The sequence below is a fragment of the Bos indicus genome, chromosome 11 (genome assembly GCF_029378745.1).
Source record: "Bos indicus isolate NIAB-ARS_2022 breed Sahiwal x Tharparkar chromosome 11, NIAB-ARS_B.indTharparkar_mat_pri_1.0, whole genome shotgun sequence".
Lineage (NCBI taxonomy): Eukaryota > Metazoa > Chordata > Mammalia > Artiodactyla > Bovidae > Bos > Bos indicus.
The window spans coordinates 44,443,435-44,461,354 of NC_091770.1; the positions used below are offsets into that span (position 1 = coordinate 44,443,435).

At 50.1% G+C, this 17,920-nt stretch overlaps 1 protein-coding gene across 4 annotated transcripts in view; it reads right to left on the reverse strand.

Moving 5' to 3' along the window:
- Window positions 1–17,920, reverse strand: part of LIMS1 (LIM zinc finger domain containing 1) — an 82,798-nt gene that overhangs the window by 23,015 nt on the left and 41,863 nt on the right. Inside the window, exon 1 of one of the 4 annotated variants that reach the window (XM_070798758.1) lies at window positions 9,111–9,340. The exons of 2 other annotated variants lie outside the window; for them this stretch is intronic. In XM_070798758.1, the coding sequence (XP_070654859.1) occupies window positions 9,111–9,217 (107 nt within the window). In that variant the 5' untranslated portion in view covers window positions 9,218–9,340. Of the gene's footprint in view, window positions 1–9,110; window positions 9,341–17,920 lie in introns of those variants that run through there. One more of the 4 variants, XM_070798759.1, reaches the window with a different exon arrangement.

Genomic DNA, 17,920 nt, shown 5'->3' on the forward strand with positions numbered 1-17,920 from the left:
TCTGACCTCCCTGTGGATCCCCTCCCCACTGGACCCAACTCACTGCTTGAGGCTGCACTCAGACCTGGATCCAGACAAACACCTACACCTGTGTGTGAAGCTGGGCGGGGAAGGGGGCACATGGTAAAATCACCAGGATCCAGGGAGCTCCCCACCTGTGTCCCTCTGAGCCCGGGGAAGGGTCCCTCTGCCCCTCCCACCCACAAACTCCCTGGAAGCTGCGGAAGGGAGGCCTGTGCAGGGGAAGCACAGGACTCAGGAGGCTGAGTGGTGCCCTGCGGTGTCTTCCACATTTATGACTTAAATGATATAAAAGGGACGTGAGTCTTCCTGACTCTGGGGCCCTAATCCTCTTGTCAACAGAGCTGACGCCAGGGTGGCCGTACACCTGCCTGTCCCCAGTCCACACCAAGCACAGCAAAGCACAAACCAGAACCATCTCTACTTACTGCATAAATGAGAGCAGAGATGCCACCAGAACTGACCTGGCCCAGGACACATGACTGAGCTGGGAAAAGAGAAAGAACAAAATGACCAAGCTTTCAAAGAGCTCAGTTTACCAGGAAAGCCAACTGGAAGATGCACACTGAGAATGGTGCCAACAAATCCCACCTCTGGTGCCACAAACACTCCCGCCAAGCTCTCCGACCAGGAGACCCTGACTTCTAAGTGTCCAGTTTCATAGGAATCCTGCTTGGCAGCTGAGCCAGAACCCCCACCTCCATCAGATCCTCGAATCCCTCCCCCCACCTCCATCAGATTCTCTGCATCTGACTGGTTCCTCTCCCCATCCCCCAAATCCCCATCCCAGGTGATGTCCAAAGCCCTGGCTTGTCTTCAGCAGGAATCCCATGAGGTTGGTTTGGCTCAATCCCTCTCCCACTACACCGCCCAGCCCCAACGTCCCTCTCAGTAACTCTCCATCGCTGACCAACCCCCGCGTGTGCCTTGGCTGTAAACCCCTACTTTCCTTGTGAGACTCAGAGCTGACTGCACATCTCGGCCCCGCTGCAGGTTCCCCACATTCATCCCAACGGTCCTTCCAGTTCCCTGAGAGTACCCACATCTGTGTGTCACCACCCCACCACAGCTCCAATGAAGACAGGTCAGCAGAGTGGTAACTGGTCATTTCTGGGATTGGGCTATAAAGCGCTGTAACTCTCGTCCCCTCTCTGGGGCCACTCACACCCCCACCCCCTTCCAGCCTTAGGAAGAGGCAGATTCCCAGACCCTCAGCACAGGCACTGGCCCACAGGAGATGGGAGATGATCACAATGGTGACTGCAGGCCTGCCAGCAGCAAATCCTGCCCACAGGTCAGATCTGGCTGCCCGGCTGGTTTTGTAAATACAGTTCACCAACACCTGGATTCACATATTCCAAGCCTGCACTCACACACTATGACAGAGAGCTGAGTAGCTATGACACAGACAGCTCACAAAGCCTGAGATATTTATCACTGGCTCTTAACAAAAAGTCTGCCAGCTCCCATTGCTGCTAAGTGCTGGGTAATTTGTTTCTCACAGAAGATAATTAACGCACTCGCTCCTGCAGCATCTTGGGCCTTTCTCTAACAACATGTGGTCTCTTACGTATCTCTCTCTCTCTGCTTTCCACGCACACTAACTTCTCTGCTAGCAGACAATGAGTATTTCAACCAGCTTCCCCACTCACATCGCTGGCACGTGGCAGGACCTTAACAACGCAGACAGAACCACAAACGTCTAGTGCAGAAAACCCACAACCTGACAGTATATCCTTTAAATACAGCACAATATTAAATTAAGAAGAGCCCAGACTACAATCTGTGCCGAATAGGAATTATTTCCAGCTAAATCACTTACAAGGCATTTCTTGACTGCCACACAAAGAATGATTCCAGATCTAGGAAAATTTTTGATCTTTTTTGGTTATACTTTTATAAAACCTCACTGTCTAAAATACCTGTGGCTCAGTGGTAAAGAATCTGCCTGCCAATGCAGGAGACTTGGGTTCTATCCCTGGGTTAGGAAGATCCTCTGGAGTAGGAAATGGCAACCCACTTGAGTATTCTTGCCTCGAAGATCCCCTGGACAGAGGAGCCTGAGGGGCTACAGTCCATGGAGTTGCAAAGAGTCAGACATGACTTAGCAACTAAATAACAAAACATCAGGTGATCTCCAACCCTGCCTAGATTCAGTTCACTTCAGTTCAGTTCAGTCGCTCAGTCGTGTCCGACTCTTTGTGACCCCATGAATCGCAGCATGCCAGGCCTCCCTGTCCAACACCAACTCCCGGAGTCCACCCAAACCCATGTCTATTGAGTCGGTGATGCCATCCAACCATCTTATCCTCTGTCGTCCCCTTCTCCTCCTGCCCTCAATCTTTCCCAGCATCAGGGTCTTTTCAAATGAGTCAGCTCTTCGCATCAGGTGGCCAAAGTATTAGAGTTTCAGCTTCAACATCAGTCCTTCCAATGAACACCCAGGACTGATCTCCTTTAGAATGGACTGGTTGGATCTCCTTGTAGTCCAAGGGACTCTCAAGAGTCTTCTCCAACACCACACTTCAAAAGCATCAATTCTTTGGCGCTCAACTTTGTTTATAGTCCAACTCTCACATCCATACATGACCACTGGAAAAACCATAGCCTTGACTAGACGGACCTTTGTTGGCACAGTAATGTCTCTGCTTTTGAATATGCTATCTAGGTTGGTCATAACTTTTCTTCCAAGCCTAGATTACTGACATTAGTTTTCACCATGAAACAAAGAATATGTTTTTTGGCACCTGGAAATGTTACTGAAATTTTCCAGAGAGACACTTTTTTTGTTTTGTTTTGCCACACCGGGGGCCTGCAGGATCTTTGTTCCTCAACCAGGGATGGAACCTAAGCCCTTGGCAGTGGAAGCGCAGTCTGAATCACTCTTGGGGATCCAGTGGTTAGGACTCAGAGCTTTCACTGCTGAGGGCTTGAGTTCAACCCCTGGGCGCAAGCTGCAAGGTGAAGCAAATAAAATAAAATTTGTAAACCACTGCAGAATCTCAGTTTTGCCCCAACAACTTCTGTGTGCTAGAGCTACGAACTAAGGCTGGCAGCAGAGACTCTCAGAGGTCAGCACACACTCTCTGTGCTCTGATTCCTGGTTAGGTCCCAGCTCTGACTCCCTCCACACAGATGCTGGGGCAGGAGGACAATGTTCAGGCAAGATAAAAAGCAGGATATTCTCCTAGTGTTTAGTTTTAATTTTAAGCAATATATTCATTATGACACAAAAATGTCATGTGCGTGTGCGTGCGTGCGTGCTAAGTCGCTTCAAGCTGTGTTTGAGTCTGCGATCCTATGGATGGTAGCCTGCCAGGCTCCTCTGTCCATGGGATTTTCCAGGCAAGAATCCTGGAGTGGGTTGCCATGCCCTCCTCCAGGGGATCTTCCCCCCAAAATTTTTTTAGCTTTTAAAATCTATTTTCTCTGGCAAATCTCTATGAATTATCAATGAGGCAGAAAAATTCCATTTTGTTCCAACAGGCATTATAGGAGGTTACCCTTGGTAAATTTTTAACTTTTAAGATATGATCAGGTGTATTCTGACTGTCAGGTAAGAAATCTTAGCCTAAACCTGAGAGAGGCCTAAGTGAGTAGTCAAGAGTTCACACTCTGAACACTCGGTTCCCAAAGTGCCAACCATGGGTCTTCTAGGCCCTTCTTTCTCTGTGAACAGTGCAGCACCCTGTGAGAACACCTCATAGCCAGAAAAGCTGGGAACCGTGAGAGAGGCCAAGCTGGTATAAAGATTCATTATTTTATATTTATATAGAAATTATTTATTAATAATCTTACACACTGTGTGTTTGGGAAAGATTTCATAAATAGAACAAAAAAAGCAAAAACTTTATATAAAGAAAAAGATGAATAAACTATCAAAATTAAAAAAAAAAAAACAAACAAAAAAACACCTCTGGGCTTCCCTGGTTGCTCAATGGTAAAGAATCCGTCTGCCAATGCAGGAGACACAGGTTCGTTCCCTAATCTAGGAAGATCCCACATGCAGTCCCACATGCAACTAAGTCCCACATGTAACTAAGCCCATGCACCACAACTACTGAGCCAGGGAGCTGCAGTTCCTAGGGCCTGTGTTCTGCAACCAGAGAAACCAGGGCAGAGAGAAGCCCCAAACCACAAGTAGAGAGTAGCCGCCAATCTCCACAACTAGAGGAAAACCCGCGCAGCAACAAGGACCCAGCACAGCCAAAAATAAATAAATAAGTAAAACTATTTTAAAAAATCCTTCTGCTTTTCAAAGAACATTTATAAAAATAAGAAGACAAGTCACGGACTGGGAGGAGATTTTTGTAAAATAGGTATCTGACAATATCTGACCTGTATCTGGAATACATAAAGCACTGTTTCAACTGAATACTGTAAGAAATAATACAGTGAAAAATGGGCAAAAACTGAACGGTAATTTTGCCAAAAAAGATACAGGATATCTTGTATAAATAACACAAGAAATAACACTCAACTTCACAAATGGTGAGAGAAATGCAAGGAGACGTCAGTACATGCTCCAGAAAGGCTAAAAGTTGAGGCCCCAGACCTCAACAAGTTTGGGGGAGGATGTGGAGAGAATGGATTCCTGGAACACGGCTGGCGGGATTACAAAATGGTACAGCCTCTTTGGAAAACAGTTTAGCCATTTCTCAAAAAATTAAGTGTGTACCCACCAAACAACCCCGCCTTTCCCTGCAATTGAAAGGAAAGCACAGAACTTGTATGTGAACATTCATGCAAATATCATTTGAAACGGCCAAGACCTGGACGCCACTCAACCCTCAACCAATAAATGCAGTAAATCTATAAGTGGACAACGGCTTAGTAGTCCTGAATGATCCCGAGTCAGGCACCGTGGACTTGTCTCAAAACAATTATGCTGAGTTAAAAGAGCCAAAAGAATACAGAGGGTACATGATTGAATGGTTCTATTTATACACAACCCTAGAAGATGAAAATGCAGCCAGAACGACCACAGTGGCCAAGGGTCCTAAGGGACGCGGGAGGGTCACCGACACAGGCTGGGACTTGGGGACTTGCACAACCTTGATGGTGGTACTTGTCAAAACTGATCCAGCCACACATTAAACTGTGTATCTACTGAGCTCATTCGTTTCACCTCAACAAAGCTGTTTCTAAAAAACTGCACACTGGGATGATCTTTACTATTTGGGAAAAAACACTGCTATGGGTGGGATTCTGCCCCCTAAAGGACGTGCAGACGTCCTGACCCTGGTACCTGGGAATGTGACCTTACTGGAAATGGAGTGTCTGCCAACTTAACTAAGGTACAAGCTGAGGGTGCACTGGAACAGGCAGGTGTGACACCCACGTGTCTGGTGCCCTTACGAGGGGAGAAAAGATGGAAAAGAAAGAGAGGAAGACGCCACGTGGTGACACAGCCACAGGGGGAGTGGACACAGCCACGGCGGGGGGGGGGACACAGCCACGGGAAGACACATAGCCACAGGGGAACACAGCCACGGGGGCGTGGACACAGCCACGGAAAGGGACATACAGCCACAGGGAACACAGCCATGGAAAGGGACACACAGCCACGGGAAGACACACAGCCACAGGGGGAACACAGCCACGGGGGCGTGGACACAGCCACGGAAAGGGACATACAGCCACGGAAAGGGACACACAGCCACAGGGAACACAGCCATGGAAAGGGACACACAGCCACGGACAGGGACACACAGCCACGGGAAGACACACAGCCACAGGGGGAACACAGCCATGGAGGGGTGGACACAGCCACGGAAAGGGACACACAGCCATGGGAAGACAAAGCCACGTGGGGACACACAGCCATGGGAAGACACACAGCCATGGGGGGGGGGGTGGACACTGCCATGGAAAGGGACACACAGCCACGGGAAGACACACAGCCACAGGGGAACACAGCCACGGGGGGGTGGACATAGCCACGGAAAGGGACACACAACCACAGGAAGACAAAGCCACGTGGGGACACACAGCCACAGGGGGACACACAGCCACAGGGGAATGCACAGCCACGAGGGGGACACACAGCCATGAGGGGGACACACAGTCGTGGGGGGAAACACAGCCACAGGAAGACACACAGCCACGGGGGCAAACACAGCCATGGGGGAACACAGCCAAGGGAGGACACACAGTTATGGGGAACACAGCCACGGGGCAGACACAGCCATAGGGGACACAGAGCCAAGGGAGGACACACAGCTATGGGATGACATAGCCACGGGGGGGCAGCCACGGGAGGACACAGCCATGCAATGAGAGGCCAGGGTGGGGTGATGCCCAACAAGTCAGACACACTGAAAGACCCCCTGCAGCTGTTGGGGGAGCTGCCAGGCTGATTTCTGACCCCGAGTCTCCACAGAATCACATATTTCTGCATCTGAAGCTTTCCTGGCTGTGTGGTACTTGTTGTGGCAGTTCTAAGAAGCTGATGGGACCACTGATCTGTATGAATGTGAAACATACTTCATGATTATTTCTAAAAGTAGATTATACATAAGAACATTTGTGTCTAAAGTGGATACCGGCAGTGTTTCTCAGGAAAGCCTTTCACAAGCTTCTGTTCTAAACAGTTTCAGTTTGAGGTAGGAAGAACTTTCATGACTCTTGTGTGCTCTTTAGACACATGTGTCCTGTTGCAGAGCACAGTCTTCAGTTTCAACTCAAAAGGAAAACATCTTCTGGCAGTGAGCAGAGCCAGGCTAGTCTCTGTTTTTTTCTGCCTGAATCCATGATCGTGCCAAGAAAACAACAGGTGTGTGGGGGTCAGAGTTAGCGTGGTTTTGTGCAACTCTGAGGTGCCTGGTGTCACAGGTGCTCAGTCCAACAGCAGCTCATGGGAGGAACACTTGCAGGTGACCCTCTGGGACCCAGACCCTGGTATCCCAGGGTGGCATGGCCTTGACTCTGCACAGAGTAGGTGCTCATCCCCGGTGTCCCTGGGCAGCCCAATCTCAACTCAGCGCACAGTAGGCACTCATCCCTGGTGTCTCAGGGTGGCCCCGCTTCAACCCAGCACACAGTAGGCCTTCATCCCCGGTGTCTTGATTTGGCGCACAAGGAGACATCGGAGGAGTGTCAGCTGAGTGAGTAACCCACACAGGGCAACATTCACACAAAACACTACCTCCTGTTAAGCCAGTGGCGAGGGTTTAACACTGAATAACGGTAGTGATCTTTATCCTTGTTTTAAAGAGGAGCCTCTTGAGGTTCATCTAGGTTTCCTGACCCAGCAGCCTGAACTGGGCGTGTCTAACCTCAAAGTCAGCCCTCCCACCCCTATTATCCGAGGAGCATGACTTGATACTACACACAGACTTCCGAGGTGAAAACCCTGCCTCTCTAGATCGACAGAGGACTTTTTCCTGGCTGAGCTCGCAGTCCTAAAATACACAGTCACTTCCCCGCACCTGGGGACAGAGAAATGGCAGAAGCCCAAATCCCTTCTTATCACCAGGGGACGACAAAGCAGAATCAACAGAAACACGACCCCTCAACCCAAGGCAACAGGCAATACACCTTAAGAATGATTCTTCTTCCGGTGATGTAAACTCCAGACAAAAGAAAATAATCGCATTGTTTCAAAGGCCTCTATGACTACACAGGTAACCAGCCCCTCTGACGTGTAGGTAGGCTCATTCATGGGGACTCTGGCAACTGTGAAAATAAATCAAAGACGGCTGGTCTCAAATGTTGTTTTATATAACTTTTTAAAAAGTAAATTCTTTAGGATCTCAAATCTGAAATCAAACTATTTTGGGTAAGTTTTTGCTCTCAGAGCAAGAATAGATTGGAGTTCATTTCAGTGGTCGTGATTACCTGCCTCTCTGGTCAAGCATGATGCGTTCAACATTCCCATGAAACCTCATCCTTATCCCTGGTGGTCCCATGGTTAAGACTCTGCACTTCCACTGCAGGGGCCACGGTTCAACCCCTGGTCAAGGAACTGAGATCCCACAAGTTGCATGGCACAGACAATAACAACAAAAAACCTGTTTAATCCAGTCAGTTCAAAGTTAAGATGGCTGAATGCAGCTAAGAGACACACGAAGTCACAGCGAAAAAAATCCAAATAACGTTGGTGTCAACACCGGGCTTCCCTGGTGGCTTAGTGATAATCTGCCTGCAATGCGGGAGACATGGGGTCTACACCTGAGTCGGGAAGATCTCCTAGAGAAGGAAACGGCAACCCCCTCCAGTATTCTTGCCTGGAGACTTCCATGGACAGAGGAGCCTGGCGGGCTACAGTCCATGGGGTCACAGAGTTGGACACCACTGAGCGACTTAATGCTGCAGCTCTCTTCAAATGCAGACAAGAGTTGACAATTTTCAAATAAACGTTTCCCTCCCAAAGTACAGATATTGTGGTAAATTTGTAGACAAATTTAATATGTTTAAAGAGCTTCCTTGTCAATTTTTTCCTTTAAATAAATTAAACTCTAAAAATAAATCCATAGGAGAAAGAGCAATAGTATATAATGTATTTGTTCCTCCCACATCTAAGTGGAAAAATCAAATGCATGAACAGAGGGTCCGCAACACACTGATGTGCTGCCCAGCATAGGTGTCAGGAGCAGGGTTCCCTCAGACAAAGCCGCTACCCCTCACAGCGAACACAGCAGTTTAACCCATAGCTTAATGTGGCAGGGGCTTTTCAGAACCTAAAACCTAAGAAAGAAATTCAGTAGGGGCAACAAAAACTAAAAATGTGTTGTCTGAGGCAAGTTATGGAAATAGAAAACTCCTAAGCTCCTCAGTTACAAAGGTCTGGGGTTTGTGATGTCCTTCCTTCCCTTCCAGGTACATTCAGAAGTTGCTCTGCCTTCCTCTGTGAAATCCATTTCAGGAACAAAGAACCTTCGAAGCCACCCCGACCCCCACCAAGACACCATCCACAAACCTCACCCCTAAAGAGCAGAGAAAAACTCCTCTGAAACGCGTCCTAAGAAGCCAAAGGGATGCATGTCTCCACCGTCCGCAGCTCTACCATTACTGGTGGCGGACTCAGGACTAAGAGAGACCCGCGCGGAGCTCAGGCTGCCCATCCCCGTTCTCGCGGCTCCACTCACCTGAGCACTTCCTCCCGCTGCCCCGGGAGCCGCAGGCTGTCCGGCCGGTCCCTCCGCCGGCGGTAGAGCCCCGACTGCGAGAGCTCTTTCAGCTGCAAGGCCGTCATGCTCCCGACCCTCCAGGGCCCGCCCCCGACCCCCGACCGCGACCCTCGGAGCCCGGCACCAACGGAGACTGTCCTGTCCCACGGGCACACCTGGCCCAGGGAGAGGCCTGGGGCGGTGGCGCCCTGCCCGGCGCTTCCTGCTTCCCCGACGCACCCCCTCCCTGGGCCGGGCTTATCTCCGCCTGCACCTGGGGGGGGGGGGGGGCGGGGGGACCTGGTGCTCACGTGTTGACCAACAGGCAAAGCCTGGCGGCGGTGAGCCATCACACCGGCGCCGGCATGAATCCTACCAGCATCGTTCTGATCAAAACCGGCTGAAAAGTCCCTGAAAGGTAGCGACTAGAGGAGGGGCCTGCCCTGTTCTATTTGCCAGGAAACCCACCAACACTTCACAGGCAGCTGCCGGTGTCAAGAAGTGCCTGGTCATCAGGAGCTCATAGGGACATTTTCCTTAAAAAAAAAAAAAAAAAAAAAGCCCAGTTCTCAAGGCATCAGCTAGTTCCTCCCTCTCCACTGAGCTCTAAATCCTCTTTAGAAAGGAAGGAAGTGCCTTCTTTCCTCCCCCATTAAATGTCACTCAAAAATTCATAACTGAAAGGAAAGTGGTTTCTTCTACCAACCCCCATTCGGGGATTGTCTCAACTCAGGATCGCCTGGGGTCCTTTCACCTGAGATGCCCAAAGTTTACCCAGAACTGTCCTGGGTGCCCAGGAGCCCTGCATGTTTGACCCCAAGTAAGGAGGGCAGGTCTGGTTCCTGGGGTGAAGAGTGTAGGTGGGTGTCTGCAGAATGGGGGACAGACAATAGGGACACATCCTTGTCACCCGGCCCTGCAGGATGCCAGGAAGACAGCAGGCAGCTCTGACTCAGCCTCTTCTCAGGACAGGCCACTCTTGCTCTCGGCCAGCAGCCTGGCTTTGTGGTTCCGGCAATTTCTGTCTGTGTCAGCATCTTCCTGCCAGGATCTCCTCCAGGCTGAGAGCAGAATGGCTCTGAAAGTTCTTTTCACTCCAAGAGTTAAAGAGTTAACATACTCCCCTCTCTAGGACGTTTATTGTGAATCCAAGTATTGGGGCATCCCATGGAAGCAGGGTCTCTTCTTGGTCTCCCTCCTTCACTCAGCACTGCAGCCCTGGCTCCCCTGGGGCTGCGACCCTGATCCCATCGCCCACTAGAAACATGACTTTCTACAGCTGCCATCAAAATGCAATATCCGGTTTTAAAGAAGATGCATTGGGGAAATTAGTAATTGTTGTGTGTGTGTTAGTCACTCAGTCGTGTCCGACTCTTTGCGACTTCATGGACTGTAGCCCACCAGGCTTTTCTGTCCACGGGATTCTCAAGGCAAGAACAGTGGAGCGGGTTGCTATTCCCTTCTCCAGGGGATCTTCCAGGCCCAGGGATCAAACCCGGGTCTCCCACACTGCAGGCAGATTCTTCAAGGTCTGAGCCACCAGGGAAGCCCAAGTAATATTGTTACCACTCTAGATTTAATTAGTGATGAAAGGTAAAAGCAAAGAAGTGACAGGTGTTGCCTTCCCTCTCTCTGGGAGGGGACACAAAACTGGTGCTTGGGAGCCTTGGCATTGGGCAGAGCAGCAGAAGACAGCTGTGTACCTCCTGGACTTTCACTGTCCCGCTTATTCAAGATAAATGCGAGAAATATAGAAGATTTACATATACCTTTCATACAAAGCTCTAGAATCCTACTGAGACCCCCCCCAAAAAAATACAGAAAAGTTGAAAGTTTACAGTAATAGAAACCTCAAATCAGGACTCCTAAAGTGTCTAATTCTTATAGTTTTTGTCATGACTGGTGAAAAACGCAGAGAAAAAAAATCTTTTTTTTTTTTTTTTTTTTACTCTAAGCATCAAAACAGGTAAGACACCTAATGAATAGAACACAATTACTTGTGGCCACTGCCGACACAGAAACTTTAACATAGGACTATAACATAGTTATATGGATATGTCCTATAACACAGGACATATGTATCTATAAGAAAATGTAAATAAGAGAGCTTGATTTTGGTTTCTGTTCATGGTGTTTTTTTTTTTTTTTAACTTTTTATTTTGTATTGGGGTATAGCCAGTTATTAACATTGTGATAGTTTCATGTGAATAGCGAAGGGACTCAGCCACACATATACATGTATCCATTCTCCCCCAAATCCCCCTCCATGCAGGCTGGCACATAACATTGAGCAGAGTTCCCTGTGCTGCTGTCCTTGTTGGTTATCATTTCAAATATAGCAGGGTGCACATGTCCATCCCAAATTCCCTAACTGTCCCTTCCCTCCTCCTTAACCCATAAGTCGGTTCTCTAAGTCTGAGTGTCTCTGTTAAGAGAGCTTCATTTCTAAGAGACCTTTTGAAGGTTCTAGGCGGCCCGCTGACAAGGAGAAAGGGCTTGGAAACCAGTAAAGCTGACGAGACAGGAAACACCTTCTGTGTAGGATGAATCCTGTAGGTGATGAGTCTAAGGTTAAAAGGATGTGAACAGGAAAAAAAAAGAACAAACCGAAACAATTCACGGTCTTTGACTTTTAAAATAGCTGTGCTGACAGATAGAAATTTCAGTAAACTGATGCTAATATATGCTACCAACTGGGTAAAATTAAATCCCGAGGTTTTGGGCAAAGGTCTTTTAACCACTGTCATTTTACTGACAACAGATTGAGACAGACAGAGCTGTCCCTCCGGCCCAAGTTCACTGGGAGTTGCTGTGCGGGGTGTGCAGCTGGGGTGACCTACCCCCAGCAAAGTTTTCTGTGTGGAAAGAGGGAGGGGGAGTGCACAGGAGGCAGCGACAAGGGCATCTCACGTCCCTGGTTCCTTCCTTTCAAGCTTTTCCACCGAAGTTGTCAACTGAGCCTGGGTGGAGATCAGGGCTATTTAAAAATAGTTTTAAATTTCAAAGGACTGTCTAAGCATCTGGTACTGAGGGAGGCCATGTGGGTGTCTACATGGGAAGTTCATTTCTCAGAGTAGGGCAGTGCTCCCACCTGATGAAGCTCCCGGGCTCCCCGCCCCCACCTTTACTGCCCATCTGCTGCCAAGGAGCTGAAGGTTCATAAACACGCCGCTGAGGGGCACCTCCCAACTCCCACCACAGGGGCGGCTGCTCTGTGAACCTGCCCGCCCGCCCACCGGGCTCTCCTGGGACCTGACGGCTCTGCCAGTTTATTCTCTTAGATGAAATGACTATACAGGAAGGTCCAGGGAGCATCGCACCAGGCCTTGCTCTGCAGGTTGACCTCTGACCCTGGGCCCCACCTTTTGGGGGTCATGGACCATCTGTGAGTCTGATAAAGGTCAGTGAGCCTCAGCAATGACTGTGAGCACAACACTGCCTCCACCTCAGGGCACAGGCAGGGGACTTACAGGGACCCCCCTGCCTTTGGCACGGGGAGCCCTGAGCTCAACTGCGGCCAGACTCCGGTTCAGGGGAGTTACTGCTATCCTCCTCAACTTCTCCCCACCTCCCAGCTCATCTCTGCCTCTGGCCTCACCCTCCTCTCTGTCCTCCACATTTGCAGGAGGTCTTCCCAAACATAAACTCAAAGGTAGTGGAAAACCCTGCAGTGCCCCCTACCCCAGCCAATCCCCCGCTCAGTATCACTGCAGGCGTCCCTCTCACAGTGGGCTTTGGGACGAGGGTCTCCACCTGCTCCGCCACCAGATACCAGCCCTCCCAGAGAAGCTGTACCGCTACTTCATCTCTGGCCGACAAGGCCAGGTACACCGTACAGCAGGCATTCCCTAAGTTCTCTTAGTTGGTTTAGTTGTCCAACCAACTGATTCCAAGAGACTTGTCAGTTTATGATGACGCTAAGCTTGAGATGAATGCCCCGGAGCTTTGAAACTCCTAACCCTAACCCTGTTTTGCTTCTACATTTAACATGCGACGTTACCTAAGTGAGAATCATAAAGGCACATCCCTTCCATGATTTTGGGAAATGCTACTTTCCTCGCAGAATCCCCGACACTGTGTATATGTAGGGCTGAGCACCTCCCATGAGCATGAACACTTTCTTTTGTGAGAAAAACTAGAACACTGGCCCTGGTCTGCCCCTTCAGCTGAGTCAGCGAGGTTCTCAGTGTGCCTGCTCCACGCACTCCTTCAGGCCATGGGGAGTGAAGAGAGCTGGTTAAACCCTCTGCCTTGAAGAATGGGCTGCCAGTGTCCTGCATGGCAGGTTCCTTGGAGGAGGGGGCTGAAGCTGCACAGGCTTCCCGGCCAGCACTGGGTGGGCCCCGGGTCAGGCCCCCTCCCCAGACCGGGAGCCTCAGGCTGCAGACGCCTGAACAGTGGACACTGCCAGGCTGCCAGGCCATGAATCTCCTCGTAGGATGAGAGAAGAATTTTGTTTTGCCAACACTCTGAACTCAGTGGAAACGAGTCCTTTTCAGTTTACATTTTATCACATGAGTAATCACCTTTGGGGTAAGCAAAGTTTCCCTGATGGAGCACAGCAGTCCCCATACTCCCTCCCCCCAGACACTGGCTTTCTTGTCATCCATGAAGGCTCAGACCCCATGTTTCTCATTCACAGGTTCAAACTCAAGTACAGCAGTGTGTGAGAGGGCTGAATCCACCGTCCAGAAAAGAAGTCACCAAAAACACGGTCCCTAACCTGTTTGCCAGTCCGAGAGCGCCCCTCCTCCTCTTGGGGAGCCTCGATGATGAAAGTCATCCATCAGAAACAGAGGGGGCGGGGATGAGATTAGAGAGTCAGGCGGGGGTGGGGGTGTGGGGGGTTGTCTCTCAAAGGTCTCTTTATCCTAAGAGCCTGGGAACCACAGGGGCCTGAGAAGATCAAACTTGTTTTGCAAAGACCCCTCTCACACACCTGGGAGCCAGGAGGCCTAGGCTTCAGAGGAGAGACCGGGGGGAGGGCATTTAGGGAGAGGAGGGGGTGAGGGGGGTGACGGACCAGACAGGGAGCCAAGGCTGCACCCCTTCTGCCTCAATCCTGCCTGTGGAAAGCCAGCATTTAAATCCACTTTGAATCTAAGATTTTCAAAAAGTATTACAAAAGAAAAGGCTGGGACACAGACAGACGTGTCCGTGTGGTGCTGTGTGCGGAGCTTATGTACTGCTCACAGCTCACAGTCCATCCAGCATTCATCCTGGTCCCACCAGCCATGGATCATCACTACCCTCGCTGTTCAGAAGAGGTGACCAAGTATCAAAGCAGGTCGGCGTCTAGACAAGCAGAGCCACCAAGGGGGCGTGTGGAGCAACACTTGGCCTCGCTGCTGCCCCTGGGCCCAAGCTCAGGCCCACTAGTCAGCAGGAGGTCTGCCCTGAGCCTCTCAGGTGGACAAGCCCACCCAGGAGCTCTAGGGACACACAGTGAGGGGCCTAGGGGGAACTGCCCCCAAATGTTCCTCGAAGGCAGATGGACTACTCTAAACTAAAGGTACTTAAGAATGGTGGATGCAACAGGGACACTGTGACCCCTCCTCCATCACCCGAGGCAGGAGCTGAGCCTCCATAAAGGATGTGCTTATCAGTGGACAGAGAACCTGAACAAACAAACCCTCAGCCTCTTTAGGGGACCAACCCCGGGCCAAACTGCTCAGATTCTTCACTAATTGAGCATCCAAAGCCTGCGCTTCTTTGTTCTGTCACGTGTGCATGTGTGCTAAGTCGCTTCAGTCCTGTCTGACTGTGCAACCCTACGGACTGTAGCCTGCCAGGCTCTTCTGTCCATGGGATTCTCCAGGAAAGAATATTGGAGTGGGTTGCCATGACCTTCTCCAGGGGATTTTCCTGACCCAGGGACTGAACCCAGGTCTCCTGCATTGCAGGCAGATTCTTTACCATCTGGGGCTTGCCTGGTGGCTCAGCTGGTAAAGAATCCACCTGCAATGTGGGAGACCTGGGTTCGATCCCTGGGTTGGGAAGATCCCCTGGAGAAGGAAAAGGCTGCCCATTCCAGTATTCTGGCCTGGAGAATTCCATGGGCTGTATAGTCCGTGGGGTCGCAAAGAGTCGGACACGACTGAGTGACTTTCACTTTCTTTACAATCTGAGCCACTAGGTAAGCCCCTCTTTGTCCTGGCAACTGCTTTCAAATTTGTTTCTTTGTCTAACGAATATAAAAGCCACCTTCTTTGGCCACATTTTGGGTCCCACTTCTGTGAGACCTCCGTGCGCAGGAATTAAGACTTGCCTCTTTGTCTCCTGTTCATCTGTCTTGTGTCAATTTTACTATCAGTCCAGAGACAAGAACTCCAGTGGGGTGGGAGGGTGTCTCCTCGCCACTGCAGGCACAGGAGCCCTGAGGACACCCCCAGACTAAACACAGGCTGGAGAGACTGAACCACATCCCCACCCCATCCCCCGTCCCACCAGCCCCATTCCCTCCCTGGAGCCAGGACCCCAGTCGACCTGGATGAATGTGGTGGAGGGTACCAAGGGTACCAAAGGAGACCAAGGGCACTGACACGGACTTTCCTCCTACAGTTTCAGGAGAAAAAGCCAGTGGACAGAGTCAGACGTGAACCTTTGATGTCACTGGATTCCTGGACTGCTTGGAGACCATCTCCCTTCAGGGTATGGTGAAGACTCGGGCTTCCAAGAGTTCAGGGAAAAAGGCAAAGATTCTAAGAAAACAAGTTTTCTCAAGACCAAGTGTGTTGTTGAACAGAACAGGGGACTGAGGGGGGCCCACGCCCCCAGCTCCTGGTCTGCAAGCCCTCTATTGACAGCCTCCTCAATGTCTGTCAACAGAAAAACAGATGTAACATGTTGTGAGTTCTTCATTCAACACCGGACAGCTACAGAAGAGAGTGAAAGTAAAGTGAGAGTCGCTCAGTCGTGTCCGACTCTTTGCGACCCCATGGACTATACAGTCCATGGAATTCTCCAGGCCAGAATGCTGGAGTGGGCAGCCTTTCCCTTTTCCAGGGGATCTTCCCAACCTAGGGATCGAACCCAGGTCTCCCACATTGCGGGCGGATTCTTTACCAGCTAAGCCACCGGCCCAAGAATACTGGAATGGGTAGCCATTCCCTTCTCCAAGGGATCTTCTTGACTCAGGAAATGAACCAGGGTCTCCTGCATTGCAGGCGGATTCTTTACCAGCTGAGCTACGAGGGAATCCCAGAGAAGAGAGATAGCTCACTAAAGCTTCACAGATAACCCATGAATGAACCAAGAACAAGGCTGAGAGAAAAGCCCAATTTGCATATAATGCAGATGATACACATTATATAAAATCTGAAACAAAATAAACAAGGACTTTCCTGGAGGTCCAGCGGTTTAGATCCCCTGCTTCCATTGCAGGAGGCATGCGTGGCTTTGATCCCTGGTTGGAGAAGATTCTGCATGAAAAAGAACAAATAATCCTTCGCAATGCTGGACACCTGATGTGAAGAGCCGATTCGCTGGAAAAGACCCTGATGCTGGGAAAGACTGAAGGCAGGAGAAGGGGACAATAGAGGATGAGATGGTTGAATGGCATCACCAACTCAATGGACATGAGTTTGAGCAAGCTCCGGAAAATGGTGAAGGACAGGGAAGGCTGGAATGCTGCAGTCCATGGGTTGCAGAGTCAGACATGACTGAGCGAATGAACAATTATATGCACTGTTAAGATTATACAAGTGTTTAATAAAAGGATAAACAAGAGCTTAGTTTCCTCCTGGGGGAAAAGTAGGAGGGAAAATCATCAGTAAAGTGCACCCAGTGATAAAATTGTATTTGTAACGCTTTATTTAAGGCGGGTGATAGGTACTTGGAGGCTCCTATTTAATTCTCTGTATGTGTGTGCATGCACGCACACACTCCGTCGTGTCTGACTCTGTGACCGTGCCACCACCTGGGAAGCATTACAGTCTACATTTTCATTAAAAACAAAAAAAACAAAAAAAACAAAGAAGACTCAGAGCGTGCTTCTCTTGGAACAGGTTTGTAAACCAACAAGGTTTGAAGCTGCACTTCTGCCACCATGTGGCTCCTTGAGGTATTACATGCACACGATTTGCAGAAAAGTCAAGTCTGAAACCGGAGAAGGCAATGGCACCCCACTCCAGTACTCTTGCCTGGAAAATCCCATGGACGGAGGAGTCTGGTAGGCTGCAGTCCATGGGGTCGCTAAGAGTCAGACATGACTGAGCGACTTCACTTTCACTTTTCACTTTCACGAACTGGAGAAGGAAATGGCAACCCACTCCAGTGTTCTTGCCTGGAGAATCCCAGGGACGGGGGAGCCTGGTGGGCTGCCGTCTATGGGGTCGCACAGAGTCGGACATGACTGAAGGGACTTAGCAGCAGCAGCAGCAAGTCTGAAACGGAGAAGGCAATGGCACCCCACTCCAGTACTCTTGCCTGGAAAATCCCATGGATGGAGGAGCCTGGTAGGCTGCAGTCCATGGGGTCGCTAAGAGTCGGACACGACTGAGTGACTTCACTTTCATTTTTCACTTTCATGCATTGGAGAAGGAAATGGCAACCTACTCCAGTGTTCTTGCCTGGAGAATCCCAGGGATGGGGGAGCCTGGTGGGCCGCCGTCTATGGGGTTGCAGAGTCAGACACGAATGAAGCGAATTAGCAGCAGCAGCAGCATTAAGTCTGAAAAGGTGCATTGTTATTTATTCTTAGGTGCAGCGTCCCAGGAAAGTGACCCACAATGAGAGCCCAAGTGTCCACCACTCTGTATGCAACCAATGCTAGAAGCCTATTTGACCAA